The sequence below is a fragment of the Equus asinus genome, chromosome 9, assembly GCF_041296235.1.
Source record: "Equus asinus isolate D_3611 breed Donkey chromosome 9, EquAss-T2T_v2, whole genome shotgun sequence".
Lineage (NCBI taxonomy): Eukaryota > Metazoa > Chordata > Mammalia > Perissodactyla > Equidae > Equus > Equus asinus.
In genome coordinates this window covers 72,003,514-72,025,108 of record NC_091798.1, presented here as the reverse complement: position 1 = coordinate 72,025,108, position 21,595 = coordinate 72,003,514, and the positions used below count along the sequence as shown (strand labels likewise).

Sequence of the window (21,595 nt, the reverse complement as noted above, 5' to 3'; positions counted from 1 at the left end):
CCAAAGTTTCATTGCACACCAATTTTAATCAAAAATCATATTACCTGCATATTAACATCTTTTAAAATATTAGGAACAAATTAATATTTAAATGCTGTCAGGTTTTATGTGCCATCTCCGGAAATGTGCGGCCTATGGATTATCCCAGCAGAATCACACCCTTCCTGTGCAATTGTGTCCTTTCTGATCTGATTCTACGCAGCAGAGGAGCTCCTTCAAGGAATGCTCTGTCCCTAAGCATTGCTAAGCACCTCCTGAAGGCAGCTTTACCTCACTGAGCCACCTCTTCGGGATCCCTCAGACTCTCAGGGGCACTGAAGTATAGCTTTGAAGTGATAGGTGACATTCTGCTGCTTATTGTGTTTTCATACAATGCAGCCCTTGACCATGTTGTCACTTCACATGAAGGGACTCAGATGGAGAGCAAGTTGACTTTTGCTGTCTCCTCAGAAATGAACAGGGGAGCTCTCTTTGGGAGAGTGAGATCTTGAATTTTCTAACTGGATTGAGCAATACTTCACCTGGCTGCAAACTACCATATGCTGCACGCTCTGCAATTGCCTTTAAACTTGCTAAATGCATTAGAGACTGAGAACGAGCAGTAGGAAAAATGTGGTAGATGAAATGAAATCTTTTTCACACTGCCCCTTTTATTATTACGTTATAAAAACCAAGGCTCAAAATAGATGGAGGTAGATTTATCTTTTAATGAAAATCGCCAGGAGGTTTGAAGTCAAATATTCTTATCTTTTTCTCACGTCTCCAGCGCAGGGCTCCTTTGCAGTGCTGACCTTGCAGTCTGGTCCTAGAGGGAGCTACAATGAGATTGTGGACTGACTTCCTTCAGAAGGGACTTTTAAAAGAGACAATGAAGCCCGCATGCTTCCTTTTAGGCTCCATTGTCCAAGGTTGTGCCTGTCAGCTTTTCTGGAGAGCGAAGTTCAGGGGCATTGTGTGCAGCAGACAGGAGCAAGTTCTCAGGACATTGTTGGCAGGCTGGCCTCAGCTGTTCAAGAGGTGACTGCAGCGCCTACAGGCTTCAGTGGGTACCCGAACTGCAGGCTGGAGGCTGGGCGGGTTTATACCACTGGGTCCATTTGTCCCTTCCCGCGGCGGGGGCACTGCCCAGAGCAGCTGAGGAATACCAGCCAGGCTCCTCAGCACTCGGCAGGGCAAACGCCTTTTCCTACTGTCATTGCAGCCTCATGAGCCCTGAAATGGGCTCTCAGAAACCTGATTAGTACAAGAGTGATTTTCCCACTTGTTTCCTGTCTTGAGTTTTTCTTCTTACTTAAACCAGTGGGGAAATAATTTTATGCTTCTCTTTGTTTTTAGTTCCTTTGTGCCTGAATTGCAAAGTTCATAACAAAGAAGAGGTCAGGTGTTGGTGCTGGGAGGGATGAAAGCAGAGGCAAGAAGCAGAAGTAGGCAAGGGAATGGCATTTAGGGGAAGATTGTCATCAGTCAGCGTTTCCACAAATATCTGTAAAAAGATCACACTGGGGAAATACAGTAATGAGAATTTAATGTCAAAATGATTGTAATTTTATGCCTAAATACACTCAACATGACAAAGAATTCTCTTAATCTTAATTAGGAATAGGTGGGGGCATTGTAATTTTTTCCCACAAACTGTATATCTCCTGGAACTAATCGCCTTCCAAGAGCAATAGATAATAGAAAAACACGATTGCATCATATGTTCTGGAGAACGTAAATAGCATCCCACTGATTTCTTAACTCCCTGAACTGGAGCAGCATCTCAATCTAGCTGGTAGTAATTAAAATACCATATATCTATCTATCCGAATGGAAGCTTTTACATTTTACGTCTGTTACTGTACAGTCACCTTGCTATGAATGAATTCCATGTGCAAATGGCAAAGCAAGCCTGAAGAACTGATTCGCGTAAGTACTTTTCCATGTATTAACCCTGAATGAAAGTCTCAATGAAATTCTGTGCTGCTTAACATTTTAAGGATTTCTGTGAATTGTTGAAACAAATATATCTTCAATGTAGATGTGCTTATTTAGGACTTACCTCTTGTAGTAAAATGCACCCCCTACCTATGCCTGCCCTCCTTTTCTAATGATTCACAGAACCACTTAGCATCCAGCCAGGGATGGCTGAACAGCTTGATTAAATTTAACCTTCTCCACTCGCCTGAAACTGGCAGATCTCCCCTTAAAACCTCCTGGAGCTCCCCTGAAACTAAGCATTGTTAAAGAGATTTCTCAAAAAATGAAAAATAAATTTTTCTTTCCTCCTCTCACTTAATTTTTTCCTATTCTAAGACACACTCCAACTTAAATTCAATTGGCTCCTGAAAATTATGTTCATAACTGGATCTGATTGAAAAAGTTTACTTTATCCACATTAATGAAAAATATATAAAGATCTTTTAATAGTGAAAACTTATAAACTAGAATAATAAAATTAAAGCTGGAAAAGAAAAAAGCCGAAACCATCCGTGTGGGCACAGGTTTTAGTACGTGTGTAAGTTGGTGTGAAATGAGCACCCTGTCCTCCAATCTGAGCAACACACCTGTGCCCTGTCCTTTAGGAGAAGGCCTATGAGACAAAGTTAGAAGACTCCCATGTCTTAGATACAATTAGAGGAACATATCTGACACCATGGATGAAGAAAAATTAGACATTTTCAAGGAAAACAAAGTCTATTTTGTCTTACTTGCGCAGTGAAGTTCTGTAACTGAGATCACAAAGTCTATATTTACTGTTTGTTGTTTTGTTTTATAGGGTGACCCATGATAATCCAAATTGACTAGTGGTACCACAAGGTTGTTGAGAATATTTGACACAGAGGAGGCATTTTATAATCCTTTATTAAAAGAGTGAGCAAGTAAATGAATGATAGCTTGAATTTAATTTATTATTATGGTGTGAGAAATTTATGAAAATGTGAAAGATGAGCTCAACATTTTTAAATGTACAGCTTTAGATACTTTTTTTAATGAATACTCAATGTTCCACTGAATTCTAATATACAAAATTATGAGTTTTAGTCATAAATAACGGGTTTGTTGAATTACACATAGGATATTTTCCCACGTTAGTCTCTTTATTGGCAATCAAAATTACAGATGTGAATATCATGGTAACCCTGAATCTGTACATATTTTTTAAATGTTTCTTTTCTTCAAAAACTGTTTTTTGAGCATCTACAATGTGCCAGAGACTGCGTAAATGCTGAGAATAGAGCAATGAGTAATAGAAACTAGCCTTTCTGCCTTCTCAAGGTAACATTCTAGTAAATGGAAGTAGATCATAAGTAAGAAGTAAGTAACATAGATAACAGATAGTGATGAATGTTGGGGAAACAGAGCAGGAAAGGAAGATGGGTATAAATTTAATATAACATAATTAGGAAAGGCCCACTGAGAACGTGACATTTGGGAAAAGAACAAAAGATGGACTGAGTCATGGAGATATCCAGGAGTGGAGGGAACACTAAGGAGAGCGTATGGTAGAGCAAAGCCTCTTAGGCAGAAGAATGAATGACACTTCAGAAGAGCAGCAAGGAGGCCAGTGCGGCCGGAGTAGCGTGAAGAGGAACATGGTAGTATGCGAGGGGTCAGTGCCGCAGGTCATGGAGGGCCACTGTTAGGTCTGACTTTATGTCTGAATGAGATGGGGAGGTAGGTACTTCACCCTTAAATTTCCACTGCTTGGATACATAAATGTTATCTGAGCATCAAGATTCATTTGTCAGTTACTCTTTTGGAACATGAATTCAAATCAAGGTTAATCCCCAAGACTTCAGCTTTCTGAGTCAGGAGGAAGGGTTTGATTGTACTTTGTCACATAATTGTCCATATTGTGAAGACTTACAGGAGCATGAACGTTTGATGAAGCGCACTGGAATTAAAGCAATGTAGACCCAGTAAATTGGACCCAGAAGACCTACATGTATTTCCCATACTGATGATCATCTTGAAAATCTCAAGACAGGCTTCTTGGTGCAGTGGGCTGATAACAAGGGTGGAGTAAAGTGGGTGGGAGCCAATGCCCATGTGTCCAGGCCTTCTTCCCAGAGCCAGAATCAGGCTGGACACCTGGTGTCTGATTCTTCAGGAAAGTCTGGTGACCAAGGGGAGGAAGCACTTGCTTGGCAGTGACAACTCAGAACAAAGAGAGCAGCACTTCCTTCCCACTGAGCCCTGGAGTCTGACTTTAGAACAAGACGTTGCCAGGGGCACCTGTGTCCTGGCACAGCTACAAGGTCAATATGGAAAAGCACTTTTCAGCCTCAAAAGGGGTCCACAACACCTCCCCTTCAGATGAAATGATAGGCATTCTAGACCGTTTGTTGGTTGTTTCTAATTTTTTAAATTTGTACTTGAAAATAAAGTAATTTAGATTTAAACACATGGTGAAACACTTTCTAGCCCTTCAGACAGAAAGCACAGAGTGTTTGTGGTCTGAGTGTGATGGCCAGTGCCAGGTTACTCAATAGGAAGATAATCAGCATGAAAAGGACACAATTTTAGGAATTTGATAATTGATTTTAAAAATATAAATCCATCTTGGAGATTTAATTTATTTTCTTACAATTATTTTGCTACATTGTAGCATCATAGTGTTTCTATTTTTGATACTATATGGAAGGACACTATAAATTTTTGGGGTTAAGTTCTCTAAAGAATTTACTTCTTGCCTGGCTGGAGCTAACTTATATTACTCTCTCAAGCTGCAAAGATCTTTCTTTGCAGATAACCTGGTCAGGTTAACATATATAATGCTTCTCAATAAGATATTTTGAGATTCTGCTGAGCAAATTTTGGTTTGCAGCAATTTACGGCATGAGAACAAGCTAATACTGCCTAAAAGAAATAGTTAAGCAACTTGTCTTGAAAATACAAATGTGACAGAAAGGATCAGGTCAACACTAACGGATGATTAATAATTAACTCATTTTTACATTATTTGTATACTTATTATTTATTAAATATCAAACACTACAGTGAGAAGATAATTTCAAACTTCAAGCATTTTCATTGTTAATTACCATCTTTCTGTAAAATTAAATACATCCTCAACTGTAAGATTCTATAATTTTAGGTGAAATTAAAACAAAACAAATCTTTCAATTAATCTATAAACATTACCAATGCTAAATAGCACTCTGACTTTAGAGATGTTAGAATATTAAAATATGTGCACCTAGGAATCAATGGAAAACAGTAATTAAATAATTTATCCAACTAAAAATATCACAGGCCTACCATGTGCCAGGTACTGTGAGAGGCACCTTAGCCACAATAGACAGGACTGATACAATGCAATCTCTGTCCCCAAGCAGTTAACAGTTTTGCAAAGTAGAGAGAAAACTAAATAAGTGATAGTGATAAAGTGAGATGGCACTTTTGATATGGGAAATGTAGATTAATGTTTGATCTGAGACCCAAATGCTAAATAAATGCTAGCCAGAGAATATGTAGTGGGAAGGGGTGTCAGGAAGGGTGTTCTAGCTAAAAGTAATAGACTGGAGGGGGTAAAAAAAAAAGGATGGTGCTGGAAAACTTGAGTATGGCTGGAACATACTGTTTGGCTCATAAAGTTTAGTGTCAAGAAATGCAATTAAAGAGACAAAAAGAGACAAGTTATTAAAGGGTTGAAAAGTGAAGAGTAATAGAAAACTATATTTAGATGTATGATAGCCATCATTTAATACAGTCAGGGTCCTCGGCACAGTAAGTACATCTTCTCCTTGAGATGCCCTGTTTCCTTCGGAGTGAATGAAATTAAATGTTTGTGGTAAGGAAGATGTTTTCCTGGAGGATTAACCTGTAATTAACAGAACTCTTTGACCTGAGACGTACAGGTGTGCAGTGTGCACTCAGAGCACATCTTGACGCATGCAGAGAAACTTTGGTTTTGCATCTTGAAAGCTGCAGGCAGGATCTTGTCTGAAAATTATTCTTTCACCTGAGTATTCCGACAGGACTTTGAAATGTACATTCACACAATAGAACACTAAATAGGAATGAAAGTGAACCAAATAGTGCTACGTGCATCAACATCAATATGGCCCATAAATATCATGCTAACAGAAAAATTCAGTGTTAAAATGATACATAACGTATGATTCTACTTTTCTTGAGCTTAAACCATGCATAATAAACTACATATCATTTAATCATATAAACATGTGGTAAAATTATCATGGAAAATCAATTGTTCTATATTCTATTTTATTATGAATATATGTTGATATATATGTTAAAGTTTCTATAACTTATTTGTTATGAGAAAGTCGTGCCTTTGCAACATTTCTAATATCTAACATCCTCAGTGCATAGTACATTACAAATTCTTCTCACCATTAAAATTGTTTTCTATCAATGATCATATCTTAGCATGTCTAAGTGTCAGACTCTATGTGGTATCATAACTCTCTCCAGTTAACAGATAACTTGAAAATCGCATATTTCGCAGCAAATAAATGAGGGAGAAAGGACTAGACCAGGTCTTTTTGTCTGTAGCCCTGAGCTCCTGCCTGCATAGACATATCCACCTTACGTAACACCTGCAGTCTATCGAAGAAAGAATGTTTTGAGTTGTGCTCTCCGAGTCAATAGTCATTGGCTCTATACTGCCACTGAACACTTTAAAAGTGATTCAGGGAAATCTAGGAATTCAGTATTTTGGAAGGAGTCAACCTATGTGCCCTTGATTTCTTTTTCCCAATGAAGGCACTGATTTTGATAAAACAAGCTTCCTTGGTTGAGAGTTTTACCTGCTTCAGAGCTGGGCTATTCAGATGATTAAGTTTTAGGCCTGGTCCTCAGCTTTCTCTGCTTTCCCACTTCAGAGGAAGAATGTATCTCTGTGAACTCCCAGGAGTCTCTTTATTTATCTTTCATATGGCTTTTCAACTGCCTTGTAATTAGCAATAGATTTTTATTATGTTTTTCTAGGGCATCAGTTATGGTGCTTAGCAATAGCCACTCAATCCTATTGGTCCTTAAAATTACTATAGGGGAAACCCTACACCTGTTATATGGCATTGGTTTACTATCTGAATTCACTGAGTGAGGATCAGGCCTATGAGAGTCTAGGGTGCACACATAAGTTACACAAATAGGTGCTTCAGAATTACGTATCAACTACTTATATGAAACCATTGTTTATCCCTCAGCTCACACCTATGGCCTCCTAGGGGGTTCCGTAGGACCAAGTGACGGAGAGGGCAAATTCAAGTCTGGTTCTCAGATGGGTCAGCTTAATAAATTGATGTAAGCTGAAAATGTACACTTGCTGTAATTCAGCTCAGTCCAGGTGTAGTCCTATAAGACAGTGGTGAGAGGAAATCCTCCTAGTGAGCAGAGCTGGGCGTAGCATCCTTGGTCATTCACTTTGTATCAAAGTGGCAAATGGTTTGACTATTTGGATAGGGACCTAGACAGACAAAGATAGGAAGACAGAAAAAAGGAAATCTGGAGCATTATATGTAGATGGATTTGAGAAAAGGCACAAAGTTTGTGGATTACTGTGTGTCTCACATTAAAGTCTAACATAGACAGAAAGCCTCTATCACAGAAGAGAAGTTCAACCACCAGGTGGACAAGATTGCCCATCCTGCCAATGTCAATCATCTCATTTCTCAGCCAGCACAGTGTTGATAAAATGGACCTTTGAACAGGTTGACCCCGGTGGTTGAAATGGAGCTATGCATGGGCCTAGTAGTGTGGGTTCCCTCTCACTAAGGTAGATTAGCTATTGTCACTGCTGAATGTACAACCTGTCAGTGACAGAAACCAATGTGGGCCCTCAATATGGTACCAACTCAAGCTGAACAATTTGGAGGCGTGTTGAAATGATATGAGGTGAAATTCTTGGACCCTTTCAAATTAGACCCTTTCAACTCTGGAGGAAGCAGCAACTTAACCTTGCCAAAATTAACATAATTCTGGATATGGATTTGCTTTCCTACACACAATGTTTCTTCCAACCTTACCATCCAGTCTTTTACAAAATCCTTAATTCATTGGAATGGATCCTACAAATTTCCTCAGACTAACAAAACAATTTTACAGCAAACATGGTGAGGCAATGGGTGCACTACCATTACCATGGAATCTATTTGTCTCACTACACACTTTATCACCACAAAGGGCTAACCTGTTATAATAATAGAATGACCTCTTACCTGCTCAGTAAAATGACAAGTTCAGAGCCAAGACACCATGCAGGTGGTATGCTGTCATTTAAGATGCATAATGTCCATTAAACTAAAGGCCATTTTATGGTGCTGTGTTGCTAATATCTAGAATATCAGGCCCATAACCAAGTAATAAAAGTACCATTGACTCCTCTTCCAGTTATTCTTGTCAATCCATTTTGGAAATTTGTATTTCCTGTACTCACAATTTAGACTCTGTTAGATTATAAGTCTTGATTTCTAATGGGGGAATGTTTCTTCCAGGGGACACAATAAAGATCTCACTGAACTTGAAGCTAAGATTACCACCTCATCAGATTGGGCTGCTTATTCCAGTGAGCCAATAGGCAAGGCAATGAGTTATCATACTTTCAGGAGTATTTGACACTGATCAAGACAGAGCTAGATTTGATACTATACGCTGGAGAAAGAAGCGAGTATATCTGGAACCCAGAAGATTCACTTCGTATCTCTTGGTGCTTTAGTGCCCAGAAATAAATGTTAGTAGACAATTAGAGCAATTAAGGTCGATCAGGGACAAGTCAACTAAGTGCTCAGACTCCTTGAAAATTTAAGTCACTTCTTAGTCAAGAAACCCACACTAATTGAAGTGAGGGGCCTCTAAGAAAGAAGGAGATGATGAATACCAGTTATGACTTGAGATGATTTACAGATGGTGGGACTATAGTTGCCAAACTAACCCCTTTTATATAAACTCTTCTGTAAAGTTGACAGCCATCTAACAATTTGGAGAGTTGCTTATGGATTGGAATTAATGGAGGGCACAAGCTTATTCAAGTGGTGCACTAGAAGGACTATATTAAACACCCTGTCCACTACCCCATTTATTTTCTGTCTCACCTCCCATTCCAGTCACTGATTCAGCAAACAATATGGTGCAGACTGTACCTCAAGTCAATCATGCATTGCCTTTCTCGCGTACTGCTTGGGTTCTTCTCTGGCATATGCTTTGGGACATCTGTGGGAGCTAGCTCAGAACTCACATGTGCAACCCAGAAGTTCAGGGAGTTTATGACTCATAGGAAAACTCTCAGTGGGGAACAGGGTCTAGTGGGTAATTGCTTCCTCTTTACATCCCTTGAATCCTGAGATCCTTATCATAGATTTCCTCAGATAGTCCAAGTGAGATTGAGCACTCAGTATCCATAGAAGCAGTCAATTTAAAAACATACCTTTATATAGGTTTTCTCTCCTTTCCTGTTATGCTTTCTCTATGTCTTAGTCCATTCAGCCTGCTGTAACCAAATATAACAGGCTAGGCGGCTTATAAACAACATTTATTTCTCACAGTTCCAGAAACTGGAAAGTCGAAGATAAAAGCACCAGCAGATTTGGTGTCAGGTGAGGGCCTGCTTCTTGGTTCAAAGACAGCTATCTTCTTGCTGTGCCATCACATGGTGCAGAGGATGAGGGAGCTCTCTGGGGTCTCTTCTGGAAGACCTCTAATCTCATTCACGATGGCTCCGCTTTCATGACCTAAGAACCTCCCAAAAGCCCCACCTCCAAATGCTATCACATTGGGGATCAAGTTTCAATATGTGAATTTTGGAGGGACCCAAACACCTGGTTTATAGCACCCTGGTTCCTCACTCTGCTTCTTGAGGGCATTTGCGCCAATAGACTATTTGCCTTAAAATTCCTATAAGCTCTGTTTTAAAGAGAACCTACACTATGAATATGACATGAATGTACACATTTTTCTATAAATAGATTCCTTAATTTTATTATTATCTCCACGTGTCCATATATCTGCCAGTTTACAAAGCATCAGAATAGATAAGATCTCTGGAAATGGGGAGATAAAAGAAGACTGAAGAAAAGTTGTACAGAAACACATTTTAGACAAGAGAAGGAGCCTACAGAGGAGAGAGAAGCGTGGTTATTGAATGAGAAGTAATATGAGAAGACTCATGTTCTACGTCTTGGAAAGTTTGGGTAGGTGGATTTTCAAATTCTGGGAGTATCCCAAAATCAAACTTAAAAGTCATGATAATTCAGAAACATGTATTAGGGTGACAGAAATAAATCCTTTTTAAAAGTCATTACTTGAAAGGAAGTACAAGGCATTTTCTTTGATGGTTCATTCCTTCAAGCTAGAAATGCAAAGTAAATATTAAGATAGAGATATTTGGGAGTGGAGGGTCTTGTATAATGGATAATTTCAGTAGGTCTGCAGCCACTTGGTCTTGGTGTAAGTGCTTGGTTTAGGGTGGACTTCAGTTTTCTTTAAATTTGTAATTCAACAATGGTCCTGGGGAAGAATGGTCAAGAGAGGGAGTGGAAATTGTGTAATTTCCATAAGCAGAGATTTTGAGTATTTCAGTTTTTTAGGGTGATAGTTTCTCAAACTCTGCTGTTTAACTTACTACTACTACTATTAATAATACAAATGCAGCTAGTTTCTGTTTTTGGGGTCTTCTGGGTTAATGAACTATTGCTTGTCTCGATTTTGCCACCTGACTACAAACCATGCTCGGTGTAGCCTGCATCTTCTGCCCGGCTTTCTCTCTGCTCCCCTAACTCCCTGGGCTCTCTAGGAATGGAATACTTGTCACCATAGGATATGAGTCTTTATTTCCTTGTAAGTGTCTTCCATCTAAATTTTGAAAACCAAGAGGAAAGACACACCTCATGTTTAGTAGACTGCCTAGTAGATAGTATTGATAAATGCTGGATAAATGTAATCATTTTACAAAATGAAGTATTTTTAGATTTTACATACTGTCAAGATTTGAAAATATACATATTAAATGCATTTATAAATTCACATAATAAAAACACGCCATCAGTGTCTGTTGAATTAATTAAAATTACCCATAAATGAATGCCTAGTATATTGATAAAAAGTGAGACTGAGAACTACGAATACAGACAGTTATTATAACAACTCAAGAGAAGAGTAACAATTCAAACAATGACCAGAGAAAAGCCAAGAGTATAGTTACTTATATTTCTTTTACTAAGCCTATGTTTTACATTTGAAGAGCTCAACAAATAAGGTCTTAAAGTAAAATAAAGGCTCATATTTTAAAAAGGAGAAATCTTGGGGCTGGCCCAGTGGAGCAGCGGTTAAGTGCACATGTTCCGCTTTGGCAGCCTGAGGTTCGCCGGTTTGGATCCCGGGTGCGGACATGGCACCGCTTGGCAAGCCATGCTGTGGCAGGCGTCCCACATTTAAAGTAGAGGAAGATGGGCATGGATGTTAGCTCAGGGCCAGTCTTCCTCAGCAAAAAGAGGAGGATTGGCAGCAGATGTTAGCTCAGGGCTAATCTTCCTCAAAAAAAAAAAAAAAGGAAAAATCTTGACTTAGTAGAAGAGTGTTCAGAAACACTTCTACATATATGCACATGGTGAACATCAAACAGTGGAGCCTACATCTACCCTGTTAATTGTTCTGTACTTGAGAGACAAATGATTTATTTGAACACAATAACCTTATGCCCAATCACGGAGATCAACTAACATAGACTCCAAAGCAGAGCGATTCCAGTGGTAGCTATCTTTCCAGGAAGACATCTGCTACCAGCCGAGTGTGTTTACATTTTGGCAGCACGGGCAGATGTGCTCGTAGACAGCCCATCTGTGTGGTGACGGGAGGCTGGAGCTAAGGAAGCTGCGCTGGACAGACAGCAGAGATCTTAATGTAATATACTGAGTTATTCTAGAAAATGCAAAGTAGCACCTCATAGCATTTTTATTTTCTTCCTGTGCTGTTAATGCCTTAAAGCTAATTTGTGTGCATTGCCTAGAATGAGCACTAAAGCTTAGGTTTGGGACTGCTCTTAGGAATGTAGCCAGGGTATGATTAATATTTTAGAAAAGAGTAATGATTGATGTAAAAATTAATATAAAAAGTTTAGAGAATAAATAGATATATGGGCTTAAATATTTTCATATTTGAAAATATTATTAAAATATTTTGATCTATGAGAAAAGAAAACACTGAAGAAAGTAAGCATCAACCTGTCTAACTGAAGCTCTCACTTGTTCTCTTCTCTTGTATTGTTTGTTATATTCAGAAGTTTTATTCAAAGTAGGTTCTGTAGAACATAATTTCATACTTAATACAAGTTATATATAAAATTATCTATGACTTTTTAAACCATTGAAATTTCTTTCTCTATGCAAGATTTCTCAGATCTTTTTCTGTTAATGTATTTTCTGAATCTCTAAGGGAAAGGTACATGGAATTGTCACTCATGGAGCACACTTTTGTGGAGCATGTCCTGGACTAGTATTCTCTGATGTTTACTTGGGAAATTCTACTTTGGTAACCGAGTCAGAAATCAGCAATCTGGAGGCAAGAAAATTTAAAAAAGAGAGATTTATATTGGCATTCAATTCTTCCCAATAATTTATCTATCGAGATTCCAGAAATTGAGCAATCAAAAGACTGAAATCTATCTTTCAAGAATGGATCAAATCATAATTTTATTCTTATATCTGAGATTATGCTTTTGCTTTCATGGGCTTGTGCACGATGAAGCTAGTATAAAGTGGAAAACGTTAAGCTGCCCCCTTAATTTAGAGATTGGGTTACTCTCATTCCCAGGAAAAAAGGGAAACCAATTTAAAAAAAATCAATATAAAATGGATAAGCTTAGCCATCTGCAGAAGTTCAACCTTAAGATATTTCTGTAAATAGTTACTAATGGAGATGAATGAAACATCCAAATTCAATCAAAATGTTTGTATAGGAACCTTATAATTAGACTTTAAAATAGCTGTAATGTAATACATTTTGTATTACATCAAGTCAGATTCTAACATAAGAGTAATCCAGCTTGCATGAAAAAAATATCTGAAGAATCTGGAGCAAGAATTGGCAGTGTTTATGCAGCACCAGCCAGGGGGACTGCCACAGCCCTGGAAGGAGCAGATCTCGTCATTAGAGATGATTGTTCTAATTGGGGGCAGGGGTTATTAGACTGTTTCAAAGTCTAAATTATATATCCCTCCTATATACTTACCTATATTTTTGATCTGTGCTCATTAAAAGTAATTTATTTGCAAAGTTAACTTTCCCAGGGAACTTCTTGCCAATTAAAGAGGCGACATCAAAATGTGATGGTTAAGACAGTGGACGTTGAAGTCAGACAGACCAGTAGGGTTCAAATCCTGGTGTTCTCATTTCTGAGCCAAGTGACATTTAGCAAGTTACATAACCTCTCATTTAATCTCATCTGTAAAGCCAGAATATTTTCAGTACCATCTCATAGGCTCATATGAGGTCTGATTATATCCCAAGGATAGATGGGAATGACCATATAGATCTTCGACAGCAAAAAGTAATTATGCAAATATAAATACGATCTATATTTGTTAACCTTTGTTAGTGGGTTCACTGTTGGTCTCTAGCAAATGTTTCAAAATCGCAGAATGGTAAAAGTGACCTCATGGAAATAGAGTTAATAATTTCTGGAGAAAATAGTGCAGAGTCTGAAAAGATAGACTAGCCACTTACAGAAAGCCATGAAAGAAGATTTAAACACGCAGTTTTTCAGAATCATCTCCTAGAAGATGAACTGTGAACAGTAGTAGCAAGTGAATGTAATAGCAGTTGAAATCACAAGTCAAAGGGCAGCCATAAAAATGTGCAGTGTGTAAGGAGCGATTGGCCTCTCCAGACATGATGCTAGAGTGACCCACTGACAGCAGTCAGTAGGAATATAAATTGGATATAAATGACTGTAACTTGTGTAACACTCCATCCTCTCAACCACAAACAGAATGCACCACACAAAAATTGTGAAGGATTTCCCAATGTTCACGGGGCTTTTGACAATGCTCAGATTCCCATGCATACACTTTAAAATAAATGGTTTGCCAAATCGCCAATGACAAGGGCTGAGAGGCAGGGATGACAAAAGCACTAGCTAAAGCTTGTTAAAAACAATCACCTTATATTGATATATAAATTGGAACCGAGGGTTTGAATATAAGAGAGAAGAGAAAAATTGAAAAAAAAAAGAGATTTAATTTATTTTACAAATGATAAAACAGCAACACCCAATTCCTATACATGAACAATAGGGGAACAGTGTTGGACAGCATGAACTTGACAGAATAAACCTCATTTTTCAATTCCACAAATGATAGAAGAAATACTCAGTAGCAATTATTCTGTGCAGCAGCGCTAGCTCTGTAAACTTTTTTTTCCTGCTATATACATTTGAAACACTTGTGCTTTTGCCTACACAAAGAAACAGTATTTATTAAAAGGTGCTACTTCAATGGGAAACACAGGGCCTGGAGCCACAATCTGAAAACTAATTCAAATACATTGCCAGCTTGAAGACTTTTTTTAAAAAATTTTCTTTTTTTTTTTAAGATTTGGACAAACTAGACCCTTATTGTAACTCTAGGTATGAACAACATACAATTCAGTTATAAAGCAGATCTCTCTTAAAGCAGGTTAGTAACTGAAGTCTCAAAAGAACTTCTTTATTCTAAAGTGGTCTTCTCTCCAGAGCGCTTCAGACAGCAGCCCCTGAAGATGTTGGCGTCACACAAATCTAGCGTGTGTATATTACAGACTCAGTGTGTATACACACAGATACACATATATAACATTATATATATGCATCACACACGTCTATTTGTACTATATAGGTATATCTATAGCACATATATAATAAAATATCTATTTCTAGGTGGGCTTTATTTGGATTTCCTTTCATCAAATATGAACAATAACCCTCTTTCACTCAATTTTTAAACATTGGTATATTGATAATGTCTCATGGGGAAACTTTCAAACTTGTAGAGGAAACAGCTAACTGTACATCACTCCTCCTACACCCTTCCACAATTATAGATACTCCCAACAACAACCACATGAAAACAACTCCTTTATGAACCAAATACCACATGGTGTGCATTATGACTAACTGGCTCAATTAGAAATAAATTACTTTGTTCACCCTTTTCCTGTGTAGTAGCTTAATAACTAGTTGGTATGTACACTACCGATAGCATTATTTAAATAAATTGCTTCTGTAAGCATATATGTAGAAATTCCCATTAGCAATTGATATACATTTCATATGATATACAATGCATAAAGACATTTGAATGCCCAGCACTTTCTTTCAGATAGAAAAACTTCCACAGTAATTTCATCAGTCCTGTGGGCTGAATCATTAGATTTGCCCAGAAAAATCTGTTACTGATTCATTTTTTTATTCTGGCAACTTAATATTAAGCATGGAACAGGCTGGGTAATAATGATGAAAATGTTTCCATGGCCTATTCATGTCAACAGCACAGTAGCAAACATGTTCTCTAAAGGACAGGAATATTTCACAACCAGCTGCCCGAGCATTGCCAGGTACAGGGTTAAATGGTGAAAAAGAAATAAAAAATTAAAGCTCTGAACATATGATAGTCTCAAAAGAAACCACTCCAGATATTTCAAGTATGTATTTATAATTTGATTTTATCATGATCTCTTTTGCACCTGTATTGGTTAAATCTCAATTCTTTTTCTCATTCTTGCTGTTAGCCTTCGCTGACCTCCTTGCGCTAGCTTTGTCAGAAGACCACAGTGGATTGTGAAGGGGGAGTGTGGATGGAAAGGTATACTGCAGGGAATGAAATGGTCTTGTACAGTGCGTCTTCTTTGAACGCTAAATGCCTTTAATTGAATTCAGTCTTGAGTATTGAAAGTTCCCTGAGATGAACAAAAGTAGTCTCAGTCGATACTGAAGCCCTTTTTATATGCTGAACATTTTCAGAACTGGGCAACGTATTTAGAAAACACAAAGCATTGGGTAACAAAGCAATGGGAAGCTAAAAAGGCACTACTCAATGCATCTACGAGATAGACATCAACGCACGGAACAGTGAATGGCAGTGATGCTTTTGCTGTGGCCTTAAAATTGTTTAAATGCATTTGTTGAAAATGCAGTAAAAATGTCAAGGTACTTTGCTGCTGCTTTTTAAGACATAGTTTGAATGAATTCTGAGATGGATTTTACCTAAAAGAATTTACTTGTGACTTCAAAATATCTATTGAATTCAAATGAAAGACTCTTCAAACAACTGATATGCAAGTAGTTGAATTTAAGATTCTATAAATCACCTACTTTTGATTTGTTAAGTAAATCAGACTTTTCAACTTTACATTCAAAACATGTACCTAATTCTTTGAAAATTTCCAGTAGATAAGAGGTTAATGATAAAAGTTCATCATGTTCTATTTATTTTTAGCTAGGCATCTCCTTTATGCATTCTATTTTGTTTTCTTAGAGACACATGAATTATAAGAAAATATAGTCGTCTGTATCCCAAGGTTCTACTGTATTTTTAAAAATAATGCCAAATATTATTAATATACTGAGAACTGCACTACTGTGAATATCCTTTTCCGTGATAATATGTATATACTCCATGCTATTTATTCTTTTTTCAGACTGTCTTTCCTAAGAAACAAAATGTACATACTCCCCATGCCATTTCTTCTTTCCTCAGACTGCCTTCCCTAAGAAACAAGAAGTCACCTAACTGGTTTCAGGCCAAGAGTAGAAGTGGGAACACAGTGCTTCTGCTTTCTAAAGAAACAATTTACCGTCAGAATTACCTACCAGTGTAGTACAAGTTACCAGAAAACTGGCTCATTAGTCAATTCTGTCACTTGTTAAAATTTTAAAATCATTTTATTAATAATTCCATGTGCTTCTTTGAAAACACATTCACGTGATAATGTGAATAAATTTAACCACAGAAAAAATATTGATCAATTTAATCCATTTGAAGTGCAAAGTATTGACACACAATTTCATTGTTAAACCTCTTAAAATTGATCATCTCTGTTATGGAAACAATACTCTCTTCATCTTGTTATTTCTGCACTAAGACAACAACAATAATATAAAGAGCATGCCGATATTTTCATTTGAATAAAGGGGGATATCAAAGAACTGGCAGTCACATTTCAGCCCTATGAGTCAAACATTTATTCTAAGGGGAAAAATGGTTCCACAAAATTATCATGAAGTGTAAAAGCTGGGGAAGTCTTCCTTCAAATAAAAATAAAGTTTGAGTTTGGAAAATTTAAAATATCTAGAGACAGCTTTTACATTAGTAACATAATAACATATTAATATATTCTTTTTTATGAAAGGAGAATGGTTTGTTGTGTAGTATAATCTTTGGTACCAAAAGTACATTATTTTCCTGTGCACTTTACCATCTCAGAGGACATAGAACATCTTTCCTTTAGAAGGGTTCAAGATTACTGAATGGTATGGTTTAGCTGGTACCTTCTACACCATTGGAAAAAAATCTGGAGGTTTACAGCCGTGCAAAACAAAACTTTTTTTACAAAGTCATTGTGTGTGATTGCACCTTAAAAAATATAAGAACTTTAAAAATGATTACTTGAAGGTTATCTCATTCATATTTATCTCAGAAAGGATTTCTAAGCAGCCCAATACCCAAACCAAAAGAGATTCCAGAAGACAAACAAAAATAGAAAGCAAAACATAAAATTCATGATCAGACTCAAGAGTCCTGACTGAAGGCATTTACTTGAGTTATTCAATCTTATGAATTTCACTGCTCAAACTTATTTCCATCTTGATTTCTGTGGACAAGGATGGTTTGATTTCCCCAAGGGCTGAGTTGTGTTCCTGGGTTCCTCTTCTAATGTGCTTGGCGTTGCAGTGGCAGCCCAACAGTGATGAACACATTTGCTTCGTTAACTAATGGCAAGTGCATTGTTGGATCTTGTAAACACTACTGATTATACATTCAAACTGTGTTCTCAGTGGAAGTGGCACTTACTAGGACCCTTGAAGTCAAAATATTTGATTTTTAGAGCACTTTGCAGGTATTTCATCAGCTGGTAGTGGATTTGTCATGAACGTCCTTTATCACCTTTCAGATAATTCGTGGATGTTGAAACCGAGTCTTGTTTTGGATCCTATTTTCAAATCTTAGGAAGCATCTTCAGAAAAGAAGTGCATATTTAGTTTGTTTGTATGGTTTCCAATGTGCTTTATTGCTTTACACACTTTCCTGTTGTCAGTTTCAGAGCTCCTCTATTATGTAGCACATTTAATGTTTTGAATTCTAGTGGCATTCTGTGAGGACTTGCATTGGAAAAGTACCTATATTTTAAGTCATCATAGTAATGATATTTGACGGCTTTTCCATTCAAATCCTTAGGGAATGGCCAGAATCCATAAAGGTGAATTTCGTCACAGAATCTTGTGGCGAGTGTATACATGAGGAGACCTGTGCTGGGTCTTTTGATGGGAACTTTGTTTGTCAGCCAGTACCTAGAAGAAAAAACACACACACAGAAGAGTTTAGAGAAATATACAAGATAACCCATAGCAAATATACTATATAGAATTAAAGTAGATGAAATTTGAAAAGTATCTTTATGAATAATAATCAAAAAATGCTGAAGGAATAATATACTTCTTAAGAATTTAGAAATTTAATGCATTTATTTTATTTTTTTATCTTTTATTTTCTTGCTTATTTTAGAGGTCATATAAATAGCCAACGGACCTGAAATGTAGATAAATATTACTGTGGAATCTCGTATTCAAAATGATTTAGCAATAAACATTTATATAAAATAGAGAGTAGAATCTTCTCAGAAAGGTTAAATGTGACCAGAAAAGTCACAGTAATTGGGCAGTGAGTAAATGTTTCTCCGAGAAAAAGAGAATTTGAAACTATGCCTATAGGTTTTCAAAATCTCTAATGTTTCAAGTAAAAATCTAAACAAATTAATGTTTTGCCTGCATTATAATAACTGACTCATTCAACTTCAATTGTCCAAGCCACATTTTCCTAAAGCTAATTGAAAATATTGCCTCAACCCACAGAAGAACCACATTAAACAAATAACATATATTCGTTAACAGTTCACCACTTACGCAGCTTAACATTTTAATGGGTACAATATATTCCAATGCTGATAAATATTTTATATTATTCACTTTCAAAGGCAATAAAACACTCCAAAATGTTCAGATGCATCATTGTTGCCAAACTCTGTTCACCTGAATATCATGCAAAGTCACAGGTTTTAATCACTATGGGGCTTTCCGATACTTCTTGGCATATTCATTTTCTTATATGGAAACAGCTAAAAGAGGAAGGGTGTGGATTTTCTTTTACTTTCAAAGTTGTATAATTATAAATAGAATAAAGTTAATAAATTGCTTGTTTTTTAATTTTGTTTTTATTATTATCTCATATTAGGAAAATATATACCCTGCTATCCAAATGTAAGGGGAAGACTATTAAATTATGGGCATTGCTGTATTTAAACACTTGCCTTAGATTTTATATAATATTATTTTTTTATCTTTAAAAAATGGTTTATAAAGCTTTCCAAGAGAGATCAAATACATCCAGACTATTGAATACGAAAAATCAAAATTTTATTTTATTTCATTTGGTTAAAGAAATATTGAATTTTCAAACCTCACTACAAATACGCAAAACAGGGAAAATATACTCAGCCATTATCATTCCTCTTTTTTTCTTCTTTTTTCTCCCTTCTTTGAACCAAGATTGACCTTTCAAACTTTCTGTTTTTCTCATTGGGCAAAGGCCACGTGCTGAATGTCTTGAACAATGTGAAATGCATCATGGACCTTTTGTTATCACAAATGTTTTGAGAAGGCCTATTCTCAGTAAGAAGATTTGCAAGGAATTTTCAGAGAAGAACATCTGAGAATTTTCTGTCAACCCGAAGGTAGCCGAATGAGTAAAGACCGTAGCACACATATTGTTAACATCATGAAGAAACCACAGACATTGATTCCGCGTAAGGAGCAGAGTTAAACTAGTTTGAAGGCGTAGAAGAGACTGGAATACAGCGTGGAGCTCTCAGCTTTGAGAAAGCAGGTGTTCTAAACATGAAATGACTATTATAGAAAATGAAGGTTTTGTGATTGTGATTTGTGTGTGGTTACATGTCAGTTGATGAAGTTGGTTAGTTTAAAAAAACGCATTTATTTGTGCATTTTTTAAAGTGGGTGAGGCAAGTTCAAACTCAGTCAAAAAAATGATTACTTCCATCAGGGAATGTCAACGATTGGGAATAGTTTGGCAGTATGAAGGTGATTCTGAATTATCTTATTCCTAAAGTGAGAAAAAAAAATAGCTAGCATAAAATAATATAATGCTATATTATTTGTATGGGGCTCCAAGTTCACATTACATGTGACTTGAAGATCACATTATCAATAAACACTTTCCATTTCCTAATTCTGGACATATTTTCTGGAAATCCACTGAATTATGGTCATTTATAGACAAAATATCAAAGGAACTTCCATATATAACACAAATAGGCAACTGTAGTATTAGAAAGAAAAGCTAAAGGCGAAATTATTGAGCTGAATGTTTCAAAATAGTATGGGAGATGTACAATCACTCATTTTTTCATCCGGGCACCATATGAGATATCACAAACAGAAAATCAGTGAGGTCATCTTCTTATCCTCAAGTACCTGACATCTACAAGGGAGCAAGCGAATGAGCCTGATAGAGACATCAGCACATCCAGAAGAAAATGATAGAAGAATATAATTATTGGGACAATTCCCGACTCTGTCATGTGACTTCAGGGATGATTTTATGGAGGAGATACATTTGTGAATTTTTTAATAGGGAGGATATACTTAGGATATAAATTAATTAATATTAGTAGAAATAGTGTTTTGAAAACTAAACTCTGATCACAGAGGATTCTATTTGAAAATAATTGGTAGAGAGGTTTTAGGAACTTGTATTCTTTTAATCTACGGCTAAAATACCAGTAGTAATAAACTTTGCTTTAGAAATGTTAACAGAAGAATAAATTAAGCTTTGTGATATCTGGCTTGTAACAATTCAAACGATTTCAAAGAAAAATAAACTACCCATTTGTCAGGACAATTTTGAAGAAAAAGCACAAAATAAACGCCATTTATCTTATTGATTTCTAAAAAACGTTACAGGAAAATAGACCCTAACAAATGGCATTGATATGTAACAGACCAATTGAAACAAAACCTTAGAGCAGGTCAAGAACTAAGGTTACAACTGAAAACATTCTGTGAAATTAAAAAACACTGGAGCTGATGCAAATGCAATCAGCAAGAGTTTAATATGTGCTTATTATAAATCTAGTGTGCTCGAAATTGTATAGGGCAACCTAAATTACTGAGATTCAGTATCTGCTCAGGAACACATGTGAAAAGGACAAAATGGACAGAAGGACAAAAATGGATTTTATTTTTAAATCCTACTGGCATAATCAGTTAGATAATATCTGTCACCTTTACAAGGCCAGAGTATAATTTTAAAATCCATATCTGAAAGTACCCACTTAAATACAAGCTGACATTTAAAAACTACAAATTTCTTGTGAGGCGTTT

At 36.6% G+C, this 21,595-nt stretch overlaps 1 protein-coding gene across 1 annotated transcript in view; it reads right to left on the bottom strand.

Annotated features, from left to right (window-relative positions):
• Window positions 1-14,161: 14,161 nt before the first annotated feature.
• ST8SIA4 (ST8 alpha-N-acetyl-neuraminide alpha-2,8-sialyltransferase 4) overlaps window positions 14,162-21,595 on the bottom strand; it is a 93,396-nt gene continuing 85,962 nt past the window's right edge. The window contains exon 5 of the mRNA XM_014838815.3: window positions 14,162-18,487. Coding sequence (XP_014694301.1) covers window positions 18,205-18,487 — 283 coding nt within the window. The 3' untranslated portion in view covers window positions 14,162-18,204. The remainder of the gene's footprint in view (window positions 18,488-21,595) is intronic.